The sequence below is a fragment of the Enhydra lutris genome, unplaced genomic scaffold, assembly GCF_002288905.1.
Source record: "Enhydra lutris kenyoni isolate GAN:26980312 unplaced genomic scaffold, ASM228890v2 scaffoldscaffold14, whole genome shotgun sequence".
Taxonomy (NCBI): Eukaryota; Metazoa; Chordata; class Mammalia; order Carnivora; family Mustelidae; genus Enhydra; species Enhydra lutris.
In genome coordinates this window covers 26,425,405-26,447,536 of record NW_019154098.1, presented here as the reverse complement: position 1 = coordinate 26,447,536, position 22,132 = coordinate 26,425,405, and the positions used below count along the sequence as shown (strand labels likewise).

At 35.3% G+C, this 22,132-nt stretch overlaps 1 protein-coding gene across 2 annotated transcripts in view; it reads right to left on the bottom strand.

The window, feature by feature from the left end:
- The window catches only part of LOC111146567 (CUB and Sushi multiple domains 3), a 1,261,269-nt gene that overhangs the window by 674,025 nt on the left and 565,112 nt on the right, over positions 1–22,132 (bottom strand). For both annotated transcript variants that reach the window (XM_022502159.1, XM_022502160.1), the window contains one exon: positions 11,482–11,606. In XM_022502159.1, coding sequence (XP_022357867.1) covers positions 11,482–11,606 — 125 coding nt within the window. The remainder of the gene's footprint in view (positions 1–11,481; positions 11,607–22,132) is intronic.

Below are 22,132 nucleotides of genomic sequence, written 5' to 3'. Positions count from 1 at the left end.
CAGGGTCTCTGCTCAGCAGGTCTCTGCCTGCCTCTCTGCCTACTTGTGATCTCTCTCTTCCTGTCAAATAAATAAATAAAATCTTTTTTTTTTAAATAAATAAAATCTTAAAAAAAAATAAAGTACCTAAATAGGTAGGAAAAATATTATATGCCACCCTTGGATAATTTTGAAAGAAATTTTATGCAGAAATTAACAAAATAAATGTAAAAAAATGGTAAGTGAGCAGCTTTCCAGAAGGCATTCCTAATAGTCTTATAGAAAGCTACATTTGATCTGTGAGGAAGTAGATCTAGAAAAGCAACAAAATTCTTCTCATTTCTTTTGCTTATTGTTTTCTATATCTAAATATTTTGTTGCCTTTTCTTTTCCCCTTAGAATTTGGCAGAAATATGCAGGGAGATGTGAGGTGTGTTAATGGTTATTAAAACGTAACAGTGTCATAATACCCAAGGTATTTATTTTCAGGATAAATATATAACTGCAGATTCTGCCAAATTTAAATATTTATCCTTCAAAAGTTGAAACAGAAGTTTATCCAAGGCCAAGAAAATGACTGTGAACTTTTATTAACTTTATTTATTTATTTATTTATGAGGGTGGGGAAGGGCAGAGAAAAAGGGAAAAAGAGAATCTTAAGAGGGCTCCATGCCTAGTATGGAGTCTGACAAGGGGATCAATCTCATGACCTTGAGATCATGATCAGAGCTGAAATCAAGAGGCGGACACTTAACTGACTGAGCTGCCCAGGAACTCTGGTATTTCATTAGCTTTAAATAGGCTTAGAGCATCACGAAATCATCCAAGATGCCTTTTTAACTTGTGTGAAACCTAAAAAGAGTTTTCTAATGAAAGAGCTCTCAGTAAGAAAGACATGGTGATCTTAACTATATAATAGAAATGTGAAATTTGAAATAAGTATTCTTTACAGAAAATATTCAAAATAATAAGCCAGTAAAGCAAGTGCTGCATGAACTGTATAATCTTTAGACAACAAGGAAAGGATATATGAAATCAATACATATGTTGACATGTTGGCACTTATGGCAAACTTTAAAAAGAATTCATATTTCATAAAGTCATAGTGTTATTTAATTTTCTTCTCAAAAGCATTCCCATGCTGCAAACTTACATTTGCCTTGCCTTGTTTCCTTGGAATAAATAAGCTAAAGCTATCCTAAATGGATGGCAGGAGTGCAAATGAAGTGCAGCTCATTCAATTGTGACCCCATTTCATTTCTTCCTAAGAAACATGTATCTCAAAAGTAAATCGGTGCCATTCCCAGCTGGTAATACATGATAAGTATGAAAATGAGTCCATCTTTGACATTTAACATGCAAATTTATATTGCTCTCCTATCTGGATGTGTCCAGTAAGAAGGGGAACTGCTGCTCTGCCTTGGTGACCTGAATGCATCAAACTTCCACTTTGCTACTCTGTAGAACAGAAATATGATATGTGTAACTAAATGTTGCAAACAGCCTGCCTGTGAGTACATTACTCCTTGGGAATGGGGAGAGACTCCCTAAGAAAACAGAATCATTTCAAGCCGTTTTTGTGAACTCTTGATGCAGTTAAACTGACCAATTTATCTCAGAGGGGATAGATGAACTGCATTATCTAATCCTCTGGAGACTTTGATTTAATTGCTGTGGGTTAGGACCTAGGCATGGGTTTTTATTTCAAAAGCTCTCTAGGTGATTGTAATGTGCAGCCAGGGATGAGGACCACTGGGCTATAAATGAAACCCTCAGGATATGATCCTGTTTCTCAGAGGCTCACTGCTTGGTGACTTCCGCTAGCTCTTTCTATTCCTATCAATGTCATCTTCAGTTCCACCCTGCTTAATCACAGAACTTCTGGATTTCTTCCTCTCCCTAGATAACCTCATGTACTTTATAGACAAAAAATGGGGGAGGAGGAAGAGCACCATTTGAGAATAATGCCTTCTTCTGTTTCCCTCCTGTAAAATTATCTGCACCTTCATTGTTCCTTCCTCAACAGTCTTCTGCCTGAGAGGAGAGGGTGTGTGAACTCCTATCCAAGTTCAGGGCAGTGCCCTTCTATTCTGAACCCCAGATTCTTCATATTGGGGAACCATATCTTCCAATCGGTCCAGCTCTCCCCTGTATCTTTAACCACTCACACGCACCTGAGCCATGTCCTCATTATTGAAATCTGTCATATCTTAAAAACAGCCCTTCCCTAATTTCATGCTCCTGTCTGTCTACTAACATCGCTCTTGCCTTTGCCTCACAGTTAAGTTTCTGCTTTTCACTTCAAGCCTCAATTTTCTCACCTCATTACTCATCAACTATAGCCATGTGTCTTCCACATCAACAATTCCAATGAAAATGGTTTTACCAAGGTCACTGGCATTCTCTTGGTTGTTGAAATCGATTGAGTTCTTATTTTTCTCACCCACTGTGCAGCATTTAACAGTGTTGACCACACTTTATAAAGTCTCTCCCCACTGTTTTGTTACAACACCATTCTCTCCTGTTATCCATCTCTGCTTCTAGCTACTTCTTTTTTAGCCTCTTCCACAAGCTCTACTTTCTCCTCTTATCCCTTATATATTGGTACCTGCTCCAATCTACTTCTCCACTATCACCTTCTCTGCATTTCTCTTAATCAAAAGTCAAACTTAATCGAAAGTCAAACTGGACACCCTGCCTTCAGGGTTACCTCTCCCCACTCTCATTCTATTTTCTATAACACAGTGCACCCTGATATTTTATGTATTTTCCCATGTGGTTCCCTCTATCTGATGTACACTTCACAACCACCACTGTTTCTTTAGCCTTATCTACTGCGTTTTCAAGGTTCATCTCAGCTTCTTCCTCCTGTTGGAAGTCTTCTTCGTTTACCCCATAACACCTTTTATATAACTCTAGCATGGAGTTTATGATCAATTATTGCAATTTTATATTAACTATGGGATCTTCTCTTGCCCCCCCACACCACTGAGAGTAAGTTCATTGCAAGTAGAGATTTGTCTTAGTTATCTTTTTACCCTTACAACTTACCCCAGTGTCTGACTGACATATAATTATCAATGAATAAATACTTGTTCAATGCATTAAATTAATAAGTAATCCTTTTTTTAAAGAAATTTAAAAGCAAAAAACCTCTCCTTCTTTATGCATCCAAAACCCAGTACTTACCTTGTCATTGGCAAATATGATCCTTCAAAGTAAGATTCATCGGTTTAACCAACATATCTCCTTTTTTCCCCACCTTCAATAAGTTTATGCTCCTCCATATTTCATTCATCAGTGTTTGGCTATCTTTCTAAGATAGGTCTCTTTCATGACCCTGCAATTTTATGTGACGTTTTCTGTCTTGTATATCATTCCATATATCAACTTATAGGTCTGTCTGCCTTTCCTTCTTAAATCTCTACTCATTTTTAAAATCAAATTTCCTAGACTTTTCTAAGCAGAGTGGTTACTTATCCTCATTGAATGTAAAGTTCTGTGTCTACTCACCTGCAGTGTCTGTTATTGTGATGTCTGGTAATACACACTTTTCTGTTGTGTTTTTCCCACTAAAGTAGAGCACTTATCTTTAGAGAAAAATAATTTCTGATTCATCTTTTTTTTTCCTTTTATCTAGTAAATATTTAGCACTCAAATATCAATGTTGTTTTAAAAAATGAATGATTTCCAAAATAAATATACAGTAATATTCAACTCAAAGAGAAACTAAGTGATATATTCATAGTCTATTGAATTTATCCCCCAAAGGTTAACATTCTCATTTCTGTCTTCTGTCCTTCCTTTATTTTGAACTGTCTTTATGACATAAACACTGTCTATGCAACTGTGCCTCTGTGGCCTTAGGGATGTTCTCTGGTTGTTTCATTTTGAATGTACTGTTTTCAATGAGACTATAAATTCCTCAAGGGCGTGATTTGTTCAATTCTAGTCTGTGCTTCTTACATTGTGTCTAGTTTAGTGAGAAACAAAACATTCATTCAGTCAAGTATCTGTGAGGGTGTCTGCCACATGCCAGGCAAGGCCAGTTGTTGGGGTGGGGTTGCTGTTGCTCTAAACCTAGATCCACAAAAATTACCATCAGACTAGCTAAACAGAAAAACATAGCTTACACCTTAATACAAGGAGAGGTCTGCCACAGTGTGATAAATTCTGTGTGTTCATATTAAGGGTAAAATTCATAATTCCTTACATTTCAAATAAACTCAACTTAAATATTAACAATTTCCCCCTTGGGGCGCCTGGGTGGCTCAGTGGGTTAAGCCACTGCCTTTGGCTCAGGTCATGATCTCAGCGTCCTGGGATGGAGTCCTGCATTGGGCTCTCTGCTCAGCAGGGAGCCTGCTTCCCTCTCTCTCTCTCTGTCTGCCTCTGCCTACTTGTGATCTCTCTCTCTGTCAAATAAATAAATAAAATCTTTAAAAAAAAAATTTCCCCCTTTTCATCAATCTTGTCTCTATATATTTTACCTAGGCCTCTTGTTTCCTATTGGTGTCAGTGTCTTTCCTAGGTCTGCATGTTTTTTATTTCACATTGTACAATTCTCTATTTTGAGTTCATATAAAAAGTGTCAGACATTCTAGTGACCACGCTATGATCATTTTATCTACAGACTCTCCTACCTAAAAGTAGCTATTCTGCTAGTTTAAGACGAAAGTGAGTTTGTGTTATGAAGGAGCTTAGTAAGGGAGTCCCTCACTCCATCTTTACTTCTTCCATCTTTTTATGTGATCAGAACTAGTGGAAAGGGAAGCAAGTCATATAGATTATCATATTGTGATAATAGCACATCCTGTCAGCAAACATAGGAAACAAGGCTTTCTGCATTACAGGGGGATTTTGAGGAATCTTACAGATTTACTGTAAAAACAAAAAACCAAAAAAAAAAAAAAAGGCATTTTGTTATGACAATTCTTCAAAATTCCCTTTCAAATAAGTAAGTTCTCCTGCAAATTTTTAATTTCTTGTGCTAATTTTACTAGTTTTCAATTTGTTCATCCTTGCATAAAGATAACACATTCAGGTTTTTCCCTAGTTGTTCAGCTAAAATGCCCATTGTTTATTAGGTTATTATTTCCTTAGTCATTTGTGCTTTATTCATTGCACAGCCCCTTTAGTCCCACTAAATTTAAAACCCTCAGGCTTTAGAATTATGTGGGCCAAAACTAAAAGAATTGCTTCCTATTTATTTTCTCTCCCAACTCACCTATAATTGCTATTGATTAATTTTAATAATTAATATCTTTATTTTCCATTTAAAAACTCTCAAAACTATAGTCCTTAAAATATAGCAGGATCAAGAATCACATCATAATCAACTTTGTTTTTCTAAGGATACATTATTTAAAATGAACATATGTGGGGTGCCTGGATGGCTCAGTGGGTTAAGCCTCTGCCTTCGGCTCAGGTCATGATCTCAGGGTCCTGGGATGGAGCCCCACATCAGGCTCTCTGCTCAGCAGGGAGCCTGCTTCCCCTTGTCTCTCTCTCCTGCCTCTCTGCCTACTTGTGATCTCTCTCTCTGTGTCAAATAAATAAATAAAATCTTTAAAAAAATAAAATGAACATTTCATAGAATTACACTTAATAGTTGGAAATGTATGAACATAAATAATCCATTAACTTAATATAAAATTATATCTTTAATAGAAAATGAGGTATAAAAGATCCACAGATTCTAAACTACTCTGAAAAAAATTGATGACTGATAACTGCAGTTTTTGACCTAAGTAAAAGCAATACTTACCTATTTTTTTTAAGATTTTATTTATTTATTTAACAGAAAGAGGTCACAGTGAAATAAATATTTGTTGTTTTAAGCCATTCAGTTTATGGTATTTTTGCTATACCAGCCAAACCAAGACAAACATTTAATAAGAATTACCTCAACATGTCCTAAAGTCTAGAAAAGCAGTAATTGTACTTAAGAATATTTAGAATTTATAACTGGAAGAAGTCCATAGTAATCACCAAAAAAGCACACAGAAGCCCAGGAAATGTTAAGCAACATAAGCAAGGTCATACACCCAGGAAATGGGAGGGTGCCAATGGAGAGCTCTCCCTCCTCCCTACTATATAACAAAACAGAATCATTTATTTGCTAACTATTTGCATATTTTCCTAATAAATTTGTGAGGTAGGCAAGATGTGAAGAATGTATTTCTGAGCAATTGTCGGAAGGTCATTATTAAAATGCAAAATTTCTAATTGTTCAGGTGGTTTTGAATTTTAAATGATATACATAAATGCATCACTATCATCTGCATCACACAACATGTAAATGACATCTTGTCATTAAAATATAGTCACTGTCAGAGCACAGTAAAATGAATTTGCTTATTAAAATTATATAATAAATTTCAAACTATTATTTTTGGGGGAAAAAGACCATCAAGAAACATGAGTGTATGATAAAATATCCATATCTAAACCATCTGTCTATCTTCTTCACCATATGTCACTCTATTAATTGCTAATATCACCCTTATTATGCATCATCTCATCTGTAACCTTATTCCATGAAACTAAGAAGGCATCAATAACAGCTACAGACAAACACCTGCTATATGTGTTTCTGGTTGATAAATTTCAGCAGGTTCTGGTTTGCTCTTGGGCAAAATTTTCTAATTGCTTTTGCATAACAGGAAGTCTTCCACCAGGCAAATTTTCTGGTTACAGTCAGCACATTACTATCTTTTTAAACTGTTTGTTATAATTAACTAATTTCCCCGTAATATTTGTTCAAAAAGTCTATTTAGCAACTATCATACACACTAAAATATAGGGATAATGGTCACTGGACTCAACCCTGTGAAGAAGAGTTAAATATGAGTAGGAACCTGACACATATGTGAGAGAATTTTGAAAACTTTAAGACCCCCAAAGCCCTTAATATTCATTAATGAGGGTCATGGCCCTTAGCTTTGGCCAGAGCAATTATCTGTTGAATAAACTGTGATACCAACGTTTCTTCTGTATATGAAGAAAGGAATTGAACCTCATTATGATCTTTCCATTTAAAATCAAAGGTAATAGATGGATAAACCTTATTGGTTAGTGTCTTCTTCTTGGCAATATTCAAAAGAGATCAATGAAAATTCAAGCACAATAAGAGTGTTGATTATTCTGTTCTTTCTAAGGTGGTTTTGGTTGAGGGAGCAAGTCTATTGTACATAAAATGTTGAGGCATCACTGCCAAAGAGAATAGAATTAAATGCTAAATTGTATGGTAAAGATAGTAAATGTGAAGTAGGGGTAAAGAAGTGAGGGATAAAGGATAATGGAAATAGAAGTTTTGAGGAGGTGAAAGGTGAGTAAGACTTTGAAAGGTGGGTGGGCAGAATATGGTCAATAGGTATATTTTCATTCAGGACAAATCACACATATATGAAAATTAGGAGAGTGGTTTGGTTCAGTATTGAGATCCTGGGATAAACTTCTGGTGAGAATTAGAGAACTAACTGGATGGAGACAGATTATGGGCGATTATGGGAATTAATGAGTTAACTATTAGTGTGGCACCCCAACCATTATCACTACAATCCATTAAGTGTTTGTGCTTCAGCCCATATTCTTGGTGCTTTTATACAGATTACCTCATTTCATCTTCATACAAATTCTTAACTCCCTATGGAGTAGGTCCTAATGTACTGGAACTCTCTTTTACAGATAAGGTATCTGATAATTATGAAGAGAGTTTATTACTTAAGTAGAAGATCAAATATTTGAACTGGTGTACTCTGATACCCGAGTTCACATTCTTGATTGTCTCATTTTACTGGCTCACAGTATGAAGTTGAGAAATAAAACAGGGTCTTTGAATATTATTGGGACATATCAAAATTGAGATTTTGATAGGATTAGTCTGCCAGCAATACAAATGATAAATTATAGTTCAAACAAAAACATATGAGTCAGTTGTAGCATATATACTATAGAATGGTGATGACAGGAATGAAAGTTTTGGAGTGCTTCCAAAAAAATCTTAAGGGAGGAGATATATAACATAACCCTTCCTAACTTACCTCACTTTATATTCTTTCATATATAGACCTAACTAAACTGGAATGCCCATCTTCCCCCACCTAGTTCCCCAGAACATGTCAATTCACTTTGTGATTTCACTTGTGACATACCCTCTATATTTGGAATGTTTTCTAACTTCCTATGTTGAAATCTAAAACAATTCCCGAGTTCTGCTCTGCCATCTCAAGGTGTGACAATCTCCAAACATGGAAATAATATTTCTCATCTGAATTTTGCAGAGAATTACACCTCTCTTGTAAACAAAATAGTCTACTCTATATTACCTACTTTTGTGTTTTTGCCTTATAAATAATACAAAATAATTAAAACCATACATGCTGTGTGGCCTGCATAGTATTAATTTGGCATGCCTACCGATGTTCACTAATGTTTGTGGAAACCAAAATAGGTAAATATATTAATAACTGCATAACAAATAATTAAATAATTAATTGAATGATGGAATTCAAGGTGACTCCTGATTTTTACCTGTTTCCAGTACGTTCATCTTTCTTTTCTTTTCTAATCCTCTCTTAATCACCTCTTACATTACTCTTATGAGTGGTTCATGCCCTTGTGTCTTGACAGATAAAATCTGGTTAGTTGGACCATCCAAACTAATATTGATTGAAAACTAGTCAAAAATTTTGTCTAATCTATAAATATTAACTCTCTTAAATACTTTCTTGTCAACAAATTATCAATTCTCCAATGAATGATGTTTCTTCAAACATCACAAATATCTAAAAATAAACTTTCTACATATTGTTCAAGTGCATAAGCCTGCTTATTTGCATAAACTCCAGCTTTTGGTTATCTACTGCATTTCCGACAAAAGAATAATTATATCCATAACTGTATACTGGCAAATATCTCGTATACATATCCCATTTAGGAAATAAAAATTGTTGTCTGGGTTTGTGTAAAATCCATTAATGTTAATTTCTAAATTGCTCTTTCTCTTTTAATTCATAATTTGTTATTTGTGTGAACTTTCAGTCCCTTTAAAATCATCATTTCTTGATTGCTCAACCAGGCAATACATAGACAGCAGCTATATTAATAACCTCTCAAAGGTGCAGTGCACTGATACTGCTATTTATGCTGCTGTCTGGGAAAAAGCATATTTATTCTGTCCAAGCACCCATGAGACATGAAAACAATTCTTTGTTCAGACTCACTGCGGATAGTCATTTTAAAACTTCAATTACTATTTCAGCATGTTCCTTCCATTACTGTTTCCAGCACCAGAGCCAGTAATTTCTAATAGCCAAATGTACTTTATAAACCATACACACATATGCCTGCATGCAAGGAATGAATAAAGCTACGTATAAATGATTGGTGTCTGCAGAAAAGATGGAAATTTAGATGAAATAGCATCAAGATATGAATCTTGAATATGCACATTTTGTGCCTATCCGCTAATGTTGATATATATCATCATACATCTTGGAATCAAAGAAAAATAATTATACATTAATTTTCAATGAATATTTCTTGAGATTGAAGCCAGTAGAGAGCTGCTCTTTCTGCTATAGGGTTTATAAAACATAACAAAATAATGTAACATTATTTCTGTCTTTGAACAATTTACAGTCATAATAAATACGATTCATTCTTTTTATTGAAATGAGAGTCTTGAATGAAAAAGATGGTTTATAGTCTCAATCTTACTTTATGTAGATCTTAAATTCCATAATCTGACTATAACTTTTCTTCTTGTGTGAGGTTTTGTTTCTTCGTTAACATTAATCTTTTTTTCTTGAATCTACTATTTTTTCCATTCTTTTTTGCCATCAAAAAGTGCACACATCTAATTTATGAAAAACTGAAGCAGGATACTTGGATCACACCATTTGAAACCATGATTTTCACTATGTTGTCCTTCATAACTATAATTTGTCTTGAGTGGAGGACACCATAAAAAATCAACCTGATACAGTTTACTGTCCTATTCATTGCCTGAACATTGATGAAAATTACTCCCACAATAATTATCATTCAGTGTCTACTTTATAAAAAAATAATGCAAGGCATTTCAGAACTCGAAGCCAGGAAAAATTTTGTTTTTTCTGTGTCATTGTTATACATGTATTTCATAGACAACAGTTTTTGTATAAAAACAGGTTTCCCTGTTTGTTCAGCAGTTGTCATATTTAAGTCTAGCATTCTTAAAAGTTGTCTACTAACTTATATATAAACTTTTGTTTAGGAACATGGAACTATTTTGCCTTATTTTACTATCCCCATTTCACTATTTCTTTTTAATGTTATTTCACCATATGTCATTGTCAAAGCCTTTAAAAATTAGATAGGTCATGAGTACACATCTACCTGCAACAGAAAAGTTTTATTAAAAGCTGAAAAATATCTAGCTTCTCTCTTCTTCTTACTCTGGCTGTGCCATTGCCAAACGAGTGGAAGATACCTGTTGCTTCCATTTTATCATTTTCTATTCTCTCATTGATGTTCTGAAATCTGGCTTTTCTCCCCATTCTATGAAGTCTTAAGGACTTTGCCATTTTCCAAGTATTTGAACTTGGGAAAGTGTTATTTCTCTTTATGTTACTTTTTCATTTCTAAAATGGAGATAATTGTGTCTCAATCAGTTTGTATTCAGGATTAAATAAGACAGTATATGCAGTGGTTAGTGCCCAGTGATTTCTCCAGAGGAAGTGTCTAAAAGTATTACTAATGATGACAATGTTATAGTAGCTGGATAATCTTCCATACAACTCCATTTTTCAGTTTCTTCATACTTATTAACAGCATAAGATTTCTCTGATCTCATGGACTCATCTTTGGGTATCATCTTTGATTCTTTCTTGTCACTTTCTTTTTCCATATCCAGACAATAGTCAGATACTTTCTCTTCATCCCTTTAGAGTAGCTCTCAAATCTACCCTGTCTCTAGTCCCTTGAGAACACCCTTATCAGCAGGGAGTCTGCTTCTCTCTCTCCCCTTCACCTTGCTTGTGCTCTCTCTCTCTCTCTCAAATAAATAAAATCTTACAAAAAATAACAACAACAACAACAACAACAAAAAAGCAATTAAGAGTGCCAGTAAATCTAGATGAGGCATTTTCAAACATTGCTTAATGAAATTTAGAAAACAGAGGCTTTATTTAATTTATATCGAAATGCTTAATTTGTAGAAAGGTGATAAGAACAAATCTTATCTGCAGTTACTGGTAATATGGGAAGCCAGAGAGTCACCAGTACATTGTATTGCATATTCATATAATTATTACGTTGGGAACTCCTTGGAAACCTAACACAGCAGTTCACATATCAGAGATCTTCAACAAATATTGCTAAGTACATGGGTTAAGTATTTCCTTAAAGACTGCATTACAACTCAAAGATTTAATTGAAACTTATTCTCATGGAACAAAGTTCACACTATTAAAATGTTGTTAAGAGAGCATTTTGATTTTAAAGATTTTTCTTTACCTTTACATACAGGCCTGTGATCACTCCAAGCAGCAAAGACTTCAGCTATCCGTTGACAGGTGATACTCTTAGCACCTTGTAGGACATAATCTTCATCACAAGAGAATTGCACAGTTGATCCAAGGCTAAAATCAAGCAGAGTATTAAAAAAAAACAGGATTAGAAAAATATAACAGAAAAATTAGTCTCCATTTCTACTGGTAACATCTAATAGGTCAGAAAGTTTCATAATGGCAAAAAATATCTTTTTACTGGAAAAACAAAATATGAAAATAAAACTTTTATAAATATATATTATAAGTCATATATATATATGAATCTGTTGTAAGTCAATAACATGCAAATGTTGGTAGGCTCTAGAGAAAGGTATCATCAAATTTAATTGTCTTGTTATCAGTTGTAGAGCCAACCTTAAGTAAATGATTAAATCTCTAATCCTAAGAAGTTAGTAAATATGAAGCAAAAGTCATCTTTTTGACTTGAGTCTCAGCATTTACTTTCACTGCATTACTTTTCCAGCAGGTATTTTTTGGTGTATTTATTTGGATCAGTATTTGCAGATCAATCAATTGATAATTATTTAGAGCTGCAAAATTATGTTGACTGTCTTCTATAAAAAATTCAACCATCATTTATTACTTAACCTACTGCAATTTTGCTTCCCTTTCCACTGAAAGTGAAGTTAATAATGACCATTTTTTAAAATCCTGATTTCTAAGGGTGTTTGCTGAAATTAAAAACAAAACAAAACAAACAAATAAACAAAAAAAAGCTACCATGCATTTCTTAAAATCTTTGAACAGCAACTCACACACAAAAAATAAATAAAGTAATAAATAAAGGCATTTTCTTTCTTTCTTTCTTTCTTTCTCTCTTTCTTTCTTTCTTCTTTTTTTTCCTCTCTCACTGTTTCCTTTTAAAAAGAAGGGAATATGAACTGGTATAGGCACAGTGGAAAATAGTATGGAGTTTCCTCAAGAAATTAAAAATAGAATTACCATATGATCCAGTGACTTCACTGAGTATTTATCCAAAGAAAACAAAAACACTAACTCAAAAAGATATATGCAGCATAATTTACAGTACCCAAGATATGGAAGCAACCTGAATGCCCATCTGTAAACAAGCAGATAGGAAAAATATGGTATAAATACAAATGAATATTACACAGCCATAAAAAGATGAGATTGTGCTATTTGCAACAACATGGATGGACCTAGAAGGTATTACACTAAATGAAATAAGTCAGGTAGGGAAAGACAAATACCATGATTTCACTCATATGTGGACTATTAAAAAAATGAATAAACAACAGAATGAGACCTATAAATACAAAGGTGTTTATAGGTCTCATTGGATGCCAGAGAGCAGGTGTGTGAAGGGGACAAGGAGAAAATGGATGAAGGGGAGAGAAGAAGGGAAGATGGCAGAAGAGTAGGGGGCCCTCATTTCATCTGGTCGCTGAAATTCAGCTAGATACCTATCAAATCATTCTGAACACCTGTAAATTCAACACCTGTAAATAACTAATAATAATAATAAATTAATAAAATAATAATAAATAATAAATAAATAATAAAATAATAATAATAATAAATAATTTCTGCAAGTCTAAAAATAGAAAACTGACCACCTTTTGCAAGGTAGGAGGTGTGGAGAAGTGAATTCGAGAGGATATATGGGACGATAAACTGCAGGGGGAGAGAGCCTTCAAAAGCTGGCTACTGGAGGGCACCTGGGTGGCTCAGTGGGTTAAAGCCTCTGCCTTCAGCTCAGGTCATGATCTCAGGGTCCTGGGATCCAGCCCCGCATCGGGGTCTCTGCTCAGTGGGGAGCCTGCTTCCTCCTCTCTCTCTGCCTGCCTCTCTGCCTACTTGTGATCTCTGTCAAATAAATAAATAAAAATCTTAAAAAAAAAAAGTTGGCTACTGGAATGTGATACAGCAGTAAAGCACAAAATTGGAATGTTTAGAAATCTGCTCCTGTGAAGGACATCCCCGCCTGAAAGGTGCTCACGTGGCAAAGAGCAGAACCCTAGATGGGACAGTGTGGTCTCAGGATCCATGGGGTCACAGAAAGAACATGGGTACCTGAGTGTACCAGAGTTCCCAGGAATTGGGAGCAGGGAAGCCTCTGCAATCAGTGAGGCCAGTACTGGGCTCTCAGCTTGGTGTTGCCATAAACCATGAACAGCACCTCTATCCAGGGACCCCTCTCCAAGCAGGGGCCCAACAAGCAGCAAAACCCCTGCATGACCCTCATCCTTCTCCCAGGGAGGAGTGGTGCAGGTTCCCCTACTATCGGACAACTGTTCATGGAGCAGGGGCCAAGAAAGCAGTAGGCTGCCGTGAAATACCCCCTCCATCCCGTGGGAAGATTGGTGTGGGTGTGCATTACAGGAGTCTGCAGACTGTGACTACACAAAGGTGCTTGACTGAGCACTGAAGAGTGGGAGCCAAGATCATTTAGGTCCAGGACTGGAGATCTGGGCACTGCCATTTTGGTGTTATTTATTTACATTTATTTTTCATCCTCTAAAGTGGCATGAAAAGCCCATAAGGAACAAATGTCACATAGAGCAACCCAAGCTTAGCAAGCTTAGCAACCCTAAGCTCAGTTTACACTGAGCTTAGCTCCCTGGCCAAGAGCCATGCAACTCTGCCCAACAAAGACACCTGAGAATCCATGCAACAGGCTCCTCCCCCAGAAGATTAGCAGGAACATCAGACACATACCAAGTTTATGGATCACTCAGAACTGAAAAAAATTCTGCAGTAGGGGAAAAGAGTATATAGAATTTGAGGTTTTTCTTCTCTCATGAGTCTGTAGCCCTTCAGTTTAAAATCTCTTTTTTTTTCTTTTTTTTCCTCCTTTTCAACTAGTTTCTCATTTTATCAAATCTATATTTTTAAGTCTTTTTTAAATTTTCATTTTTACATTTACATTTTACAGATATATTCTTCATTTTTGGCTTACCTGCACTGTCATATATGGGTTATAGTTGCTATTTGTCATTTTGTTCTCTTGTTCATCTGTTCTTCTCTGGACAAAATGACTAGAAGGAGAAATTCATAACAACAACAAAAAAAGAACTAGTGGTAATTCTCTCTGCCATAGATCTAATTGATATGGATATAAGGAAAATGCCAGAAATTGAACTCAGAATAATAATTATAAAGTTCTTAGGTGGGCTTGAAAAACAGCATAAAAGACACTAGAGAGTCTCCTGGCACAGAAATTAAATCTAATCAGGCTGAAATTAAAAACCCTTTAACTGAGATGTAGTCTAAAATGGATCCTCTAATAGCTAGTGTAAATGAGGCAGAAGTGAGAGTCAATGACACAGTAGACAAAATGATGGAAAGGAAGGATGCTGAGCAAAAGAGAGAAAAACAACTAATGGGCCATGAGGGGCGGTTTTGAGAAATCAGCAACACCATAAAGTGAAACAATTTTAGAACTACTTTGTTCCCAGAGGAAGAAGAAAGAGAAGCATTAGGTATATTTGAACAAATCATAACTGAAAACGTCTCTAACACAGGAAAGGAAAAAGAGATTCAAGTTTAGGAGTTACAGAGAAACCCCCTCAAGAATCAATAAAAATAGGTCAACACCCTGACACATAGTAGTGAAGTTTGCATATTTCAGAGATAAGAGAAAATTCTGAAAGCAGCTTAAGACAAGAGGTCCTTAATTTGCAAGGGTAGGAACATTAGACTGGCAGAAGACATATCCAAAGAGACCTCCCAGGCCAGAAAGGGCTGGTATGAAATATTCAGGGTACCAAATGATAAAAGTGTACAACCAAGAAATACTCTATCCAATAAGTCCATCATTCAGAATGGAAGGAGAGATAAAGAGCTTCCAGGACAAAAAGAAACTAAAAGAATTTGTGATCACTTAACCAGCCATGCAAGAACTATTAAAGGAAATCTTGCCATCCTATAAGTGAAAGAATAGCCCAAAAGTCACATGGACCAGAAAGAAACAATCTACAGAAACAGGCATGTTACAGATCATACAATGGCACTGAATTTATATCTTTCAATAGTTACTCTGAATGTAAATGGGCTAAATGCTCCAATCAAAACACACAGAGTATCAGACTGGATAAAAAAGCAAGGCCCATCCACATGCTGTCTACAAGAGACTCATTTTAGACCCAAAGTCACCTCCAGATTGAAAGTGAGAGGATGGAGAACTATTTATCATGCTAATGGACATCAAAAGAAGGCTGGTGTGGCAATCCTTGTATCAGACAAATTACATTTTAAACCAAAGACTGTAGTAAGGGATGAAGAGGGGCACTATATCATACTTGAAGGGTCTATGCAAAAAGAATATCAAACAGTTATAAATGGTTATGCTCCTAAATTGGTTGTGGCAAATTATATAAACCAATTAATAACAATATTAAAGAAACACATTGATAATAATACAATAATATTAGGGGGCTTTAACACCCCACTCAGAGCAATGGATAGATCATCTAAGCAAGTGATCAATAAGGAAACAAGGGTTTTGAATGACACACCAGACCAGATGGACTTCACAGATATATACAGAGCATTCCATCCTAAAGCAACAGAATGCACATTCTTCTCAAGTACACATGGAACATTCTCCAGAATGGATCAGCTACTGGGCCACAAATCAGGTCTCAACCAATATCAAAAGACTAGGATCATTCCCTACATATTTTCAGACCACAATGCTTTGAAACTGGAACTCAATTACTAGAGGAAATTTGGAAGGAACTCAAATGAATGATGGTTTAAGAGCATCCTACTAAGAAATGAATGGGCCAACCAGGAAATTAAAGAAGGATTAAAAAAAAAAAAACTAATGGAAACAAATGAAATGAAGATACAACTGCTTAAAACTTTTGGGATGCTGCAAACATGATCCTAAGAGGGAAATACATTGCAATATGAGCCCTTCTCTAAAAATTAGGAAAGTCTCAAATACACAAGCTAACCTTACACCTAAAGGAGCTGGAAAAAGAACAGCAAATAAACCCTAAACCAAGCAAGAGAAGACAAATAATAAAGATCACAGTCAAAATGAATGAAACAGAAACCAAAAGAACAAGTAGAACAGATCAAAGAAACTAAAAGCTGTTTCTTTGAAAGAATTTACAAAGTCGATAAATTCCTAGCCAGACTTATCAACAAGAAAAGAGAAAGGACCCAAATTAATAAAATCATGAGTGAAAAGAGGAAATATCATGACCAAAATGAAGGAAATACAATCAATTTTAAGAATATATTATGAGTAACTATATGCCAATAAATTAGGCAGTCTGGAAGAAATGTATAAGTTCGTAGAAGCTTATAAACTACCAAAGCTGAAACAGGAAGAAATAGAAGCCTGAGCAGACCCATAACTAGCAAGGAAATTGAAATCGTCATAAAAAATCTCCCAACAAAGAGACCAGGGTCAGACGGCTTCCCAGGGGAATTCTACCAACCATTTAATGAAGAACTAATACCTATTCTTCTTAAATTTTCCAAAAAATAGAAATGGAAGGAAAACTTCCAAACTCATTCTATGAAGCCAACATTACCTTAATCCCAAAACCAAATACTCCATGAAAAAAAAAAAAAAAGAATTACAGACCGATATCCCTGATGAACATGGATGTCAAAATTCTCACCATGATCCTAACCAATAGGATCCAACAATACATTAAAAGAATTATTCACTACAACCAAGTGGGATTTATTCCTAGGCTGCAAGGGTGGTGAAATTTGCAAATCAATCACCATGATACAGCACATTAATAAAAGGACAAGAATCATATGATTCTCTCAAGTGGGCAAAAAAAGCATTTGACACAATACAGCATCCTTTCTTGATTAAACTCTCCAGAGTTTGGGAATAGAGGTAATATACCTCAATGTCACAAAAGCCATATACAAAAAAAAAAAAAAAGGAAAGAAAGAAAGAAAGACAGACAGACAAACATAGCAAATATCATTTCCAGTGGCAATAACTGAGCTCTTTTCCCTTAAGGTCAGGAACATGATAGGGATGACCACTCTTACCACTCTTGTTCAATATAGTACTAGAAATCCTAGCCTCAGCAATCAGGTAACAAAAAGAAATGAAAGGCATTCAAATCAGTAAAGAAGAAATCAAACACTCACTCTTTGCCAATGTCATGATATTTTATGTGGAAAACCCAAAAGACTCTACCTCAAAATTGCTAGAACTCATACAGGAATTCAGCAATGTGGCAGGATATAAAAATCAGTGGAACTGATAGCATCAATCAATGGAAATCAGTGGCATTTCTATACACTAACAATGAGACAGAAGAAAGAGATATTAAGGAATCAATACCATTTCCAATCGCACCAAAAATTACAATATATCTAGGAATAAACTTAATCAAAGAGATAAAGGCTCTGTACTCTAAAATCTACAGAACACTTAGGAAAGAAATTGAGGAAAACACAAAGAAATGGAAAAATGTTCCATGTTCATGGATTGGAAAAATAATTATTGTTAAAATGTCTATGCTACTTAGAACAATCTACACATTCAATGCAATCCCTATTGAAATACCATCAACATTTTTCACAGAACTGGAATAAATAATCCTAAAATTTGTATGGAACCAGAAAAGACCCTGAATAGCCAAAGGAAAGAGAAAAAAGAAAACTAAAGCTAGTGGCATCACAATGCTAGACTTCAAGCTATATTACAAAGCTGTAATCACCAAGACAGTATGGTATTGGCATAGAAACAGACACATAGATCAGTGGATCAGACTACAGAACCCAGAAATGGACCCTTAACTCTATGGTCAAATAATCTTTGACAAAGCAAGAAAGAATATCCAATGGAAAAAGTCTCTTTAATAAATGGTGTTGGGAAAATTGAACAGCCATATGTAGAAAAATAAAACTGGATCATTTCCTTACACCAGACTCAAACTAAAAATGGATGTAAGACCTAAACATGGGATAGGAATCCATCAAAATCTTAGAGAAGAACATAAGTAGCAACCTCTTAGACCTTGGCTTCAGCAACTTCTTGCTAAACATGTCTCCAAAGGCAAGGGAAACAAAAGCAAAATGAACTATTGAGACTTCATCAAGATAAAAAGCTCCTTTACAGCAAAGGAAACAGTCAACAAAACTAAAAGGCAACCTATGGAATGAGAGAAGATATTTGTAAACAACATATTAGATAAAGGGCTAGTATCCAAGATATATAAAGAACATATCAAACTTAACATCCAAAATACAAAGAATCCAGTCAAGAAATGGGTAGAAGACATGAACAGATGTTTCTACAAAGAAGACATACAAATTGTCAACAGACAACATGAAAAAATCATGGCATAAGGGAAATACAAACCAAAACCACAATGAGATACTACTTCACATTGGTCGTTATGGCTAAAACTGACAAGTCAGGAAATGGCTAATGTTGGCAAAGATATGGAGAAAGGGGAGTCTTCCTACACTGTAGGTGGGAATGCAAGCTGGTACAGCCAATCTGGAAAACAGTATGGTGGTTCCTCAATAAATTAAAAATAGAGCTATCCTATAACCCTGCAATTGCACTACGAGATATCTATCTCAAAGATACAGAGGTCATGAAACAAAGGGGCACCTAAACCTCAATGTTTATAGCAGCAATGTCCACAATAGCCTAACTGTGGAAAGAGCCAAGGTATCCATCAACAGATGAATAGATAAGGAAGTTATATGCAATACATATATATATATATATATATATATAATGCATTATTACTCAGCCATCAGAAAGGATGAATACTTATCATTTATATCAACAAGGATGGAACTGGTGGATATTATACTGAGTGAAATAAGTCAATCAGAGAAAGATATCATATGCTTTCATGCGTATGAGGAATATAAGAAACAGCACAGAGGATCATAGGGGAAGGGAGGGAAAATTGAATGGGAAGTCATCAGAGAGAGAGAAAAATCATGAGAGTCTCCTAACTATAGGAAACAAACAGGATTGCTGGAGGGATAGTGGGTGGGGGGATGGGTAACTGGGTGATGGGCATTAAGGAGGGCAAGTGATGTGATGAGAACGGGGTGTTATACACAACTGATGAATTATTGAACTCTACATCCGAAACTATTGATGTATTATTATATGTTGGCGAATTGTATTGAAATTAAAACAAAAAGGAAAAAAATGGGTGAAAGGGAGTGGGAGATACAGACTTCCATTTACATGATGAATAAATCACAAGAATAAAAGGCATAGCATAAGAAATATAGTAAGATATTTTTGTTAGTATTGTATGGTGGCAAATAGTAGCTACACTAGAGGAATTGTACCACTATGTTATACACTGAAACTAATGTAACACTGTGTGTCAACGTATACTTAAATACATTTTTTTTTATTAATTTCTTTTCAGCGTAACAGAATTCATTGTTTATGCACCACACCCAGTGCTCCATGCCATATGTGCCCTCCATAATACCCACCACCAGGATCCCCCAACCTCCCATCCCCCACCCCTTCAAAACCCTCAGATTGTTTTTCAGAGTCTATAGTCTCTCATGGACATTTTTAAAGATTTATTTTTTTATTTGAGAGAGAGAAAGAAAGACCAAGAATGAGAGAGAGCATGAGTGGCGGAGAGGCAGAGGGAGAAGCAGGCTCCCTGCTGAGTAGGGAGCCAGACACTGGGCTTGAACCCAGGACCCCTGGATCATGACCTGAGCTGAAGGCAGAAGCTAAACTGACTGAGCCACCCAGGTGTCCCTTGAATACATTTTAAAAAGTGGTTCTTTTTAAATATGAAACACACTCAGAAAAGTGAACAAAATACACAATTCAGTGAATTGACATGAATTAAACACCCATACAACCAATAAATAAATGAGTAGGGTCATCTTGAACTTCTTAATGACCCCAAGATTTATTTAGACTGCTCTATAGCCTGAGCAGACTTAAAAGTTTACCCAATAGCCAATTCTTTGCCCTTTCCTACTTCCTCATCTTAGTCAATAAAAACTCTTTCTACTTGAACACTGTAAACCTTGGTAGTCATTCTTGCTTCATCTTTTTCTTTTTCTTTTACTTTTTACATCCACCTCATTGAGCAAATCCTGTTATGAATACTTCCAAAATCAAGAACCTAATATTTCTCACCCCTACAGAGTTACCACCTTGATCCAAGCCACCATAATTTCTCATCTGTGTTGTTACCAATAGTAGTTTTGCTGTGTTGTTGCTTTCCTGTTTCTGCCCCTGACTCCTTGCAATCTCTCCTTAAATAGCATCTGTAGCAATCGTTTTAGAAGATTGCTCAAATTATGCCTTTCCTCTGTGTCAAATCTTCTAATGCTTCCTCATTTCACTGAGAGTAAAGGCAGTGCACAGACAATGGCCTATGTGATCTGTCTGTGCTAATTTTCAGAACTCATTTCCCACCACTTTCTTCCTTAATCTCTATTATTTGGCACACTGGCTTCCTTGCTCTGGCTTGAAAATATTAAACATGCACTTGCCTCCAGGTCTTTACATTTAATCTTATGTTAGTCTGGAAAAAATGCTTTCTCTAGGAGTCTACAGCTGCTACATTCTCACTTCTGTTTTTTCTTCATAGGTAAAATTACCCATGAGGTCCTCTTTAGCTATTATCTATAAAATAACTCCTCCTAATCCATAAGCTTCTTCCAGGTTATTTCCTATACATTGTCTAATACATTGTGTATTTATCTACTCATTGCATCTTTGATTTTAGTAAAAAAAGTTCCAGGCACTTACCTATTTTTTTCCCAATCTCTCAAACATATCCTATTATATAGTAATTTATTAAATATATATATATAGAGAGAGAAAGAGACTGAATAAATATCTTTACTATATATGCATAATAAAGTTAAATATATATGTTTAATAATGCAGATATAGGATTTAAAATGCCTTATTCCAGAGCCACCATATACCTATAACTGGACAAATGATTCTTGGGTAAGATACTCTCCAAAGGTTATTTAAACTGCTTATAACCCGCATCTACTCACCTTCTATCATGTGAACCATTTGCTGTGTTCTAGAAACAGTGAGGAAAGTAATGTGATTAGAACAAAGCAAATGAAGGAGACCAGGGCATGAAATTTAGTTAAGGATGTGATTAGAGATTAGGGGCAGATCATTTATGAATTTGCAGGCACAGTAAGGATTTTTACCTTAACTCTGAGAGAACTGGACAGTTGTTATAGATTGCGAAGTGAAGGAATGACATTATGTTACTTTATGTTTTAAAGCAATCATATTGGCTGCTAGGTGAAGAGTAAACTTTAAGGGAGCAAAGGTGGAAGGAAGGAGTTTGGTTAACAAACTATTGAAGTGATCTTTGCTCTTACGGAGATGATATGTTAACTTGTACCAGAGAGGTTGGTGGTTAGAAACCAGTGATAAGTTTAAAAAAAAAAAAAAAAAAAGTCTTAGTATATAAGACCTGGTCTGGAAGTAATTTGAATTACTATTTTCTCAATTAATGATTAATAATTCTGTCAAGGTCACTCTGTCACTATATTTGTATTTGATTATAATATTCTCATTTAACCATGGTCTTCTTGCTAAAAGAAAGAAACTGCTTCTTGTTTAAGTTGGAAGTGTTTGAGCTTCTTTTGATCATAGA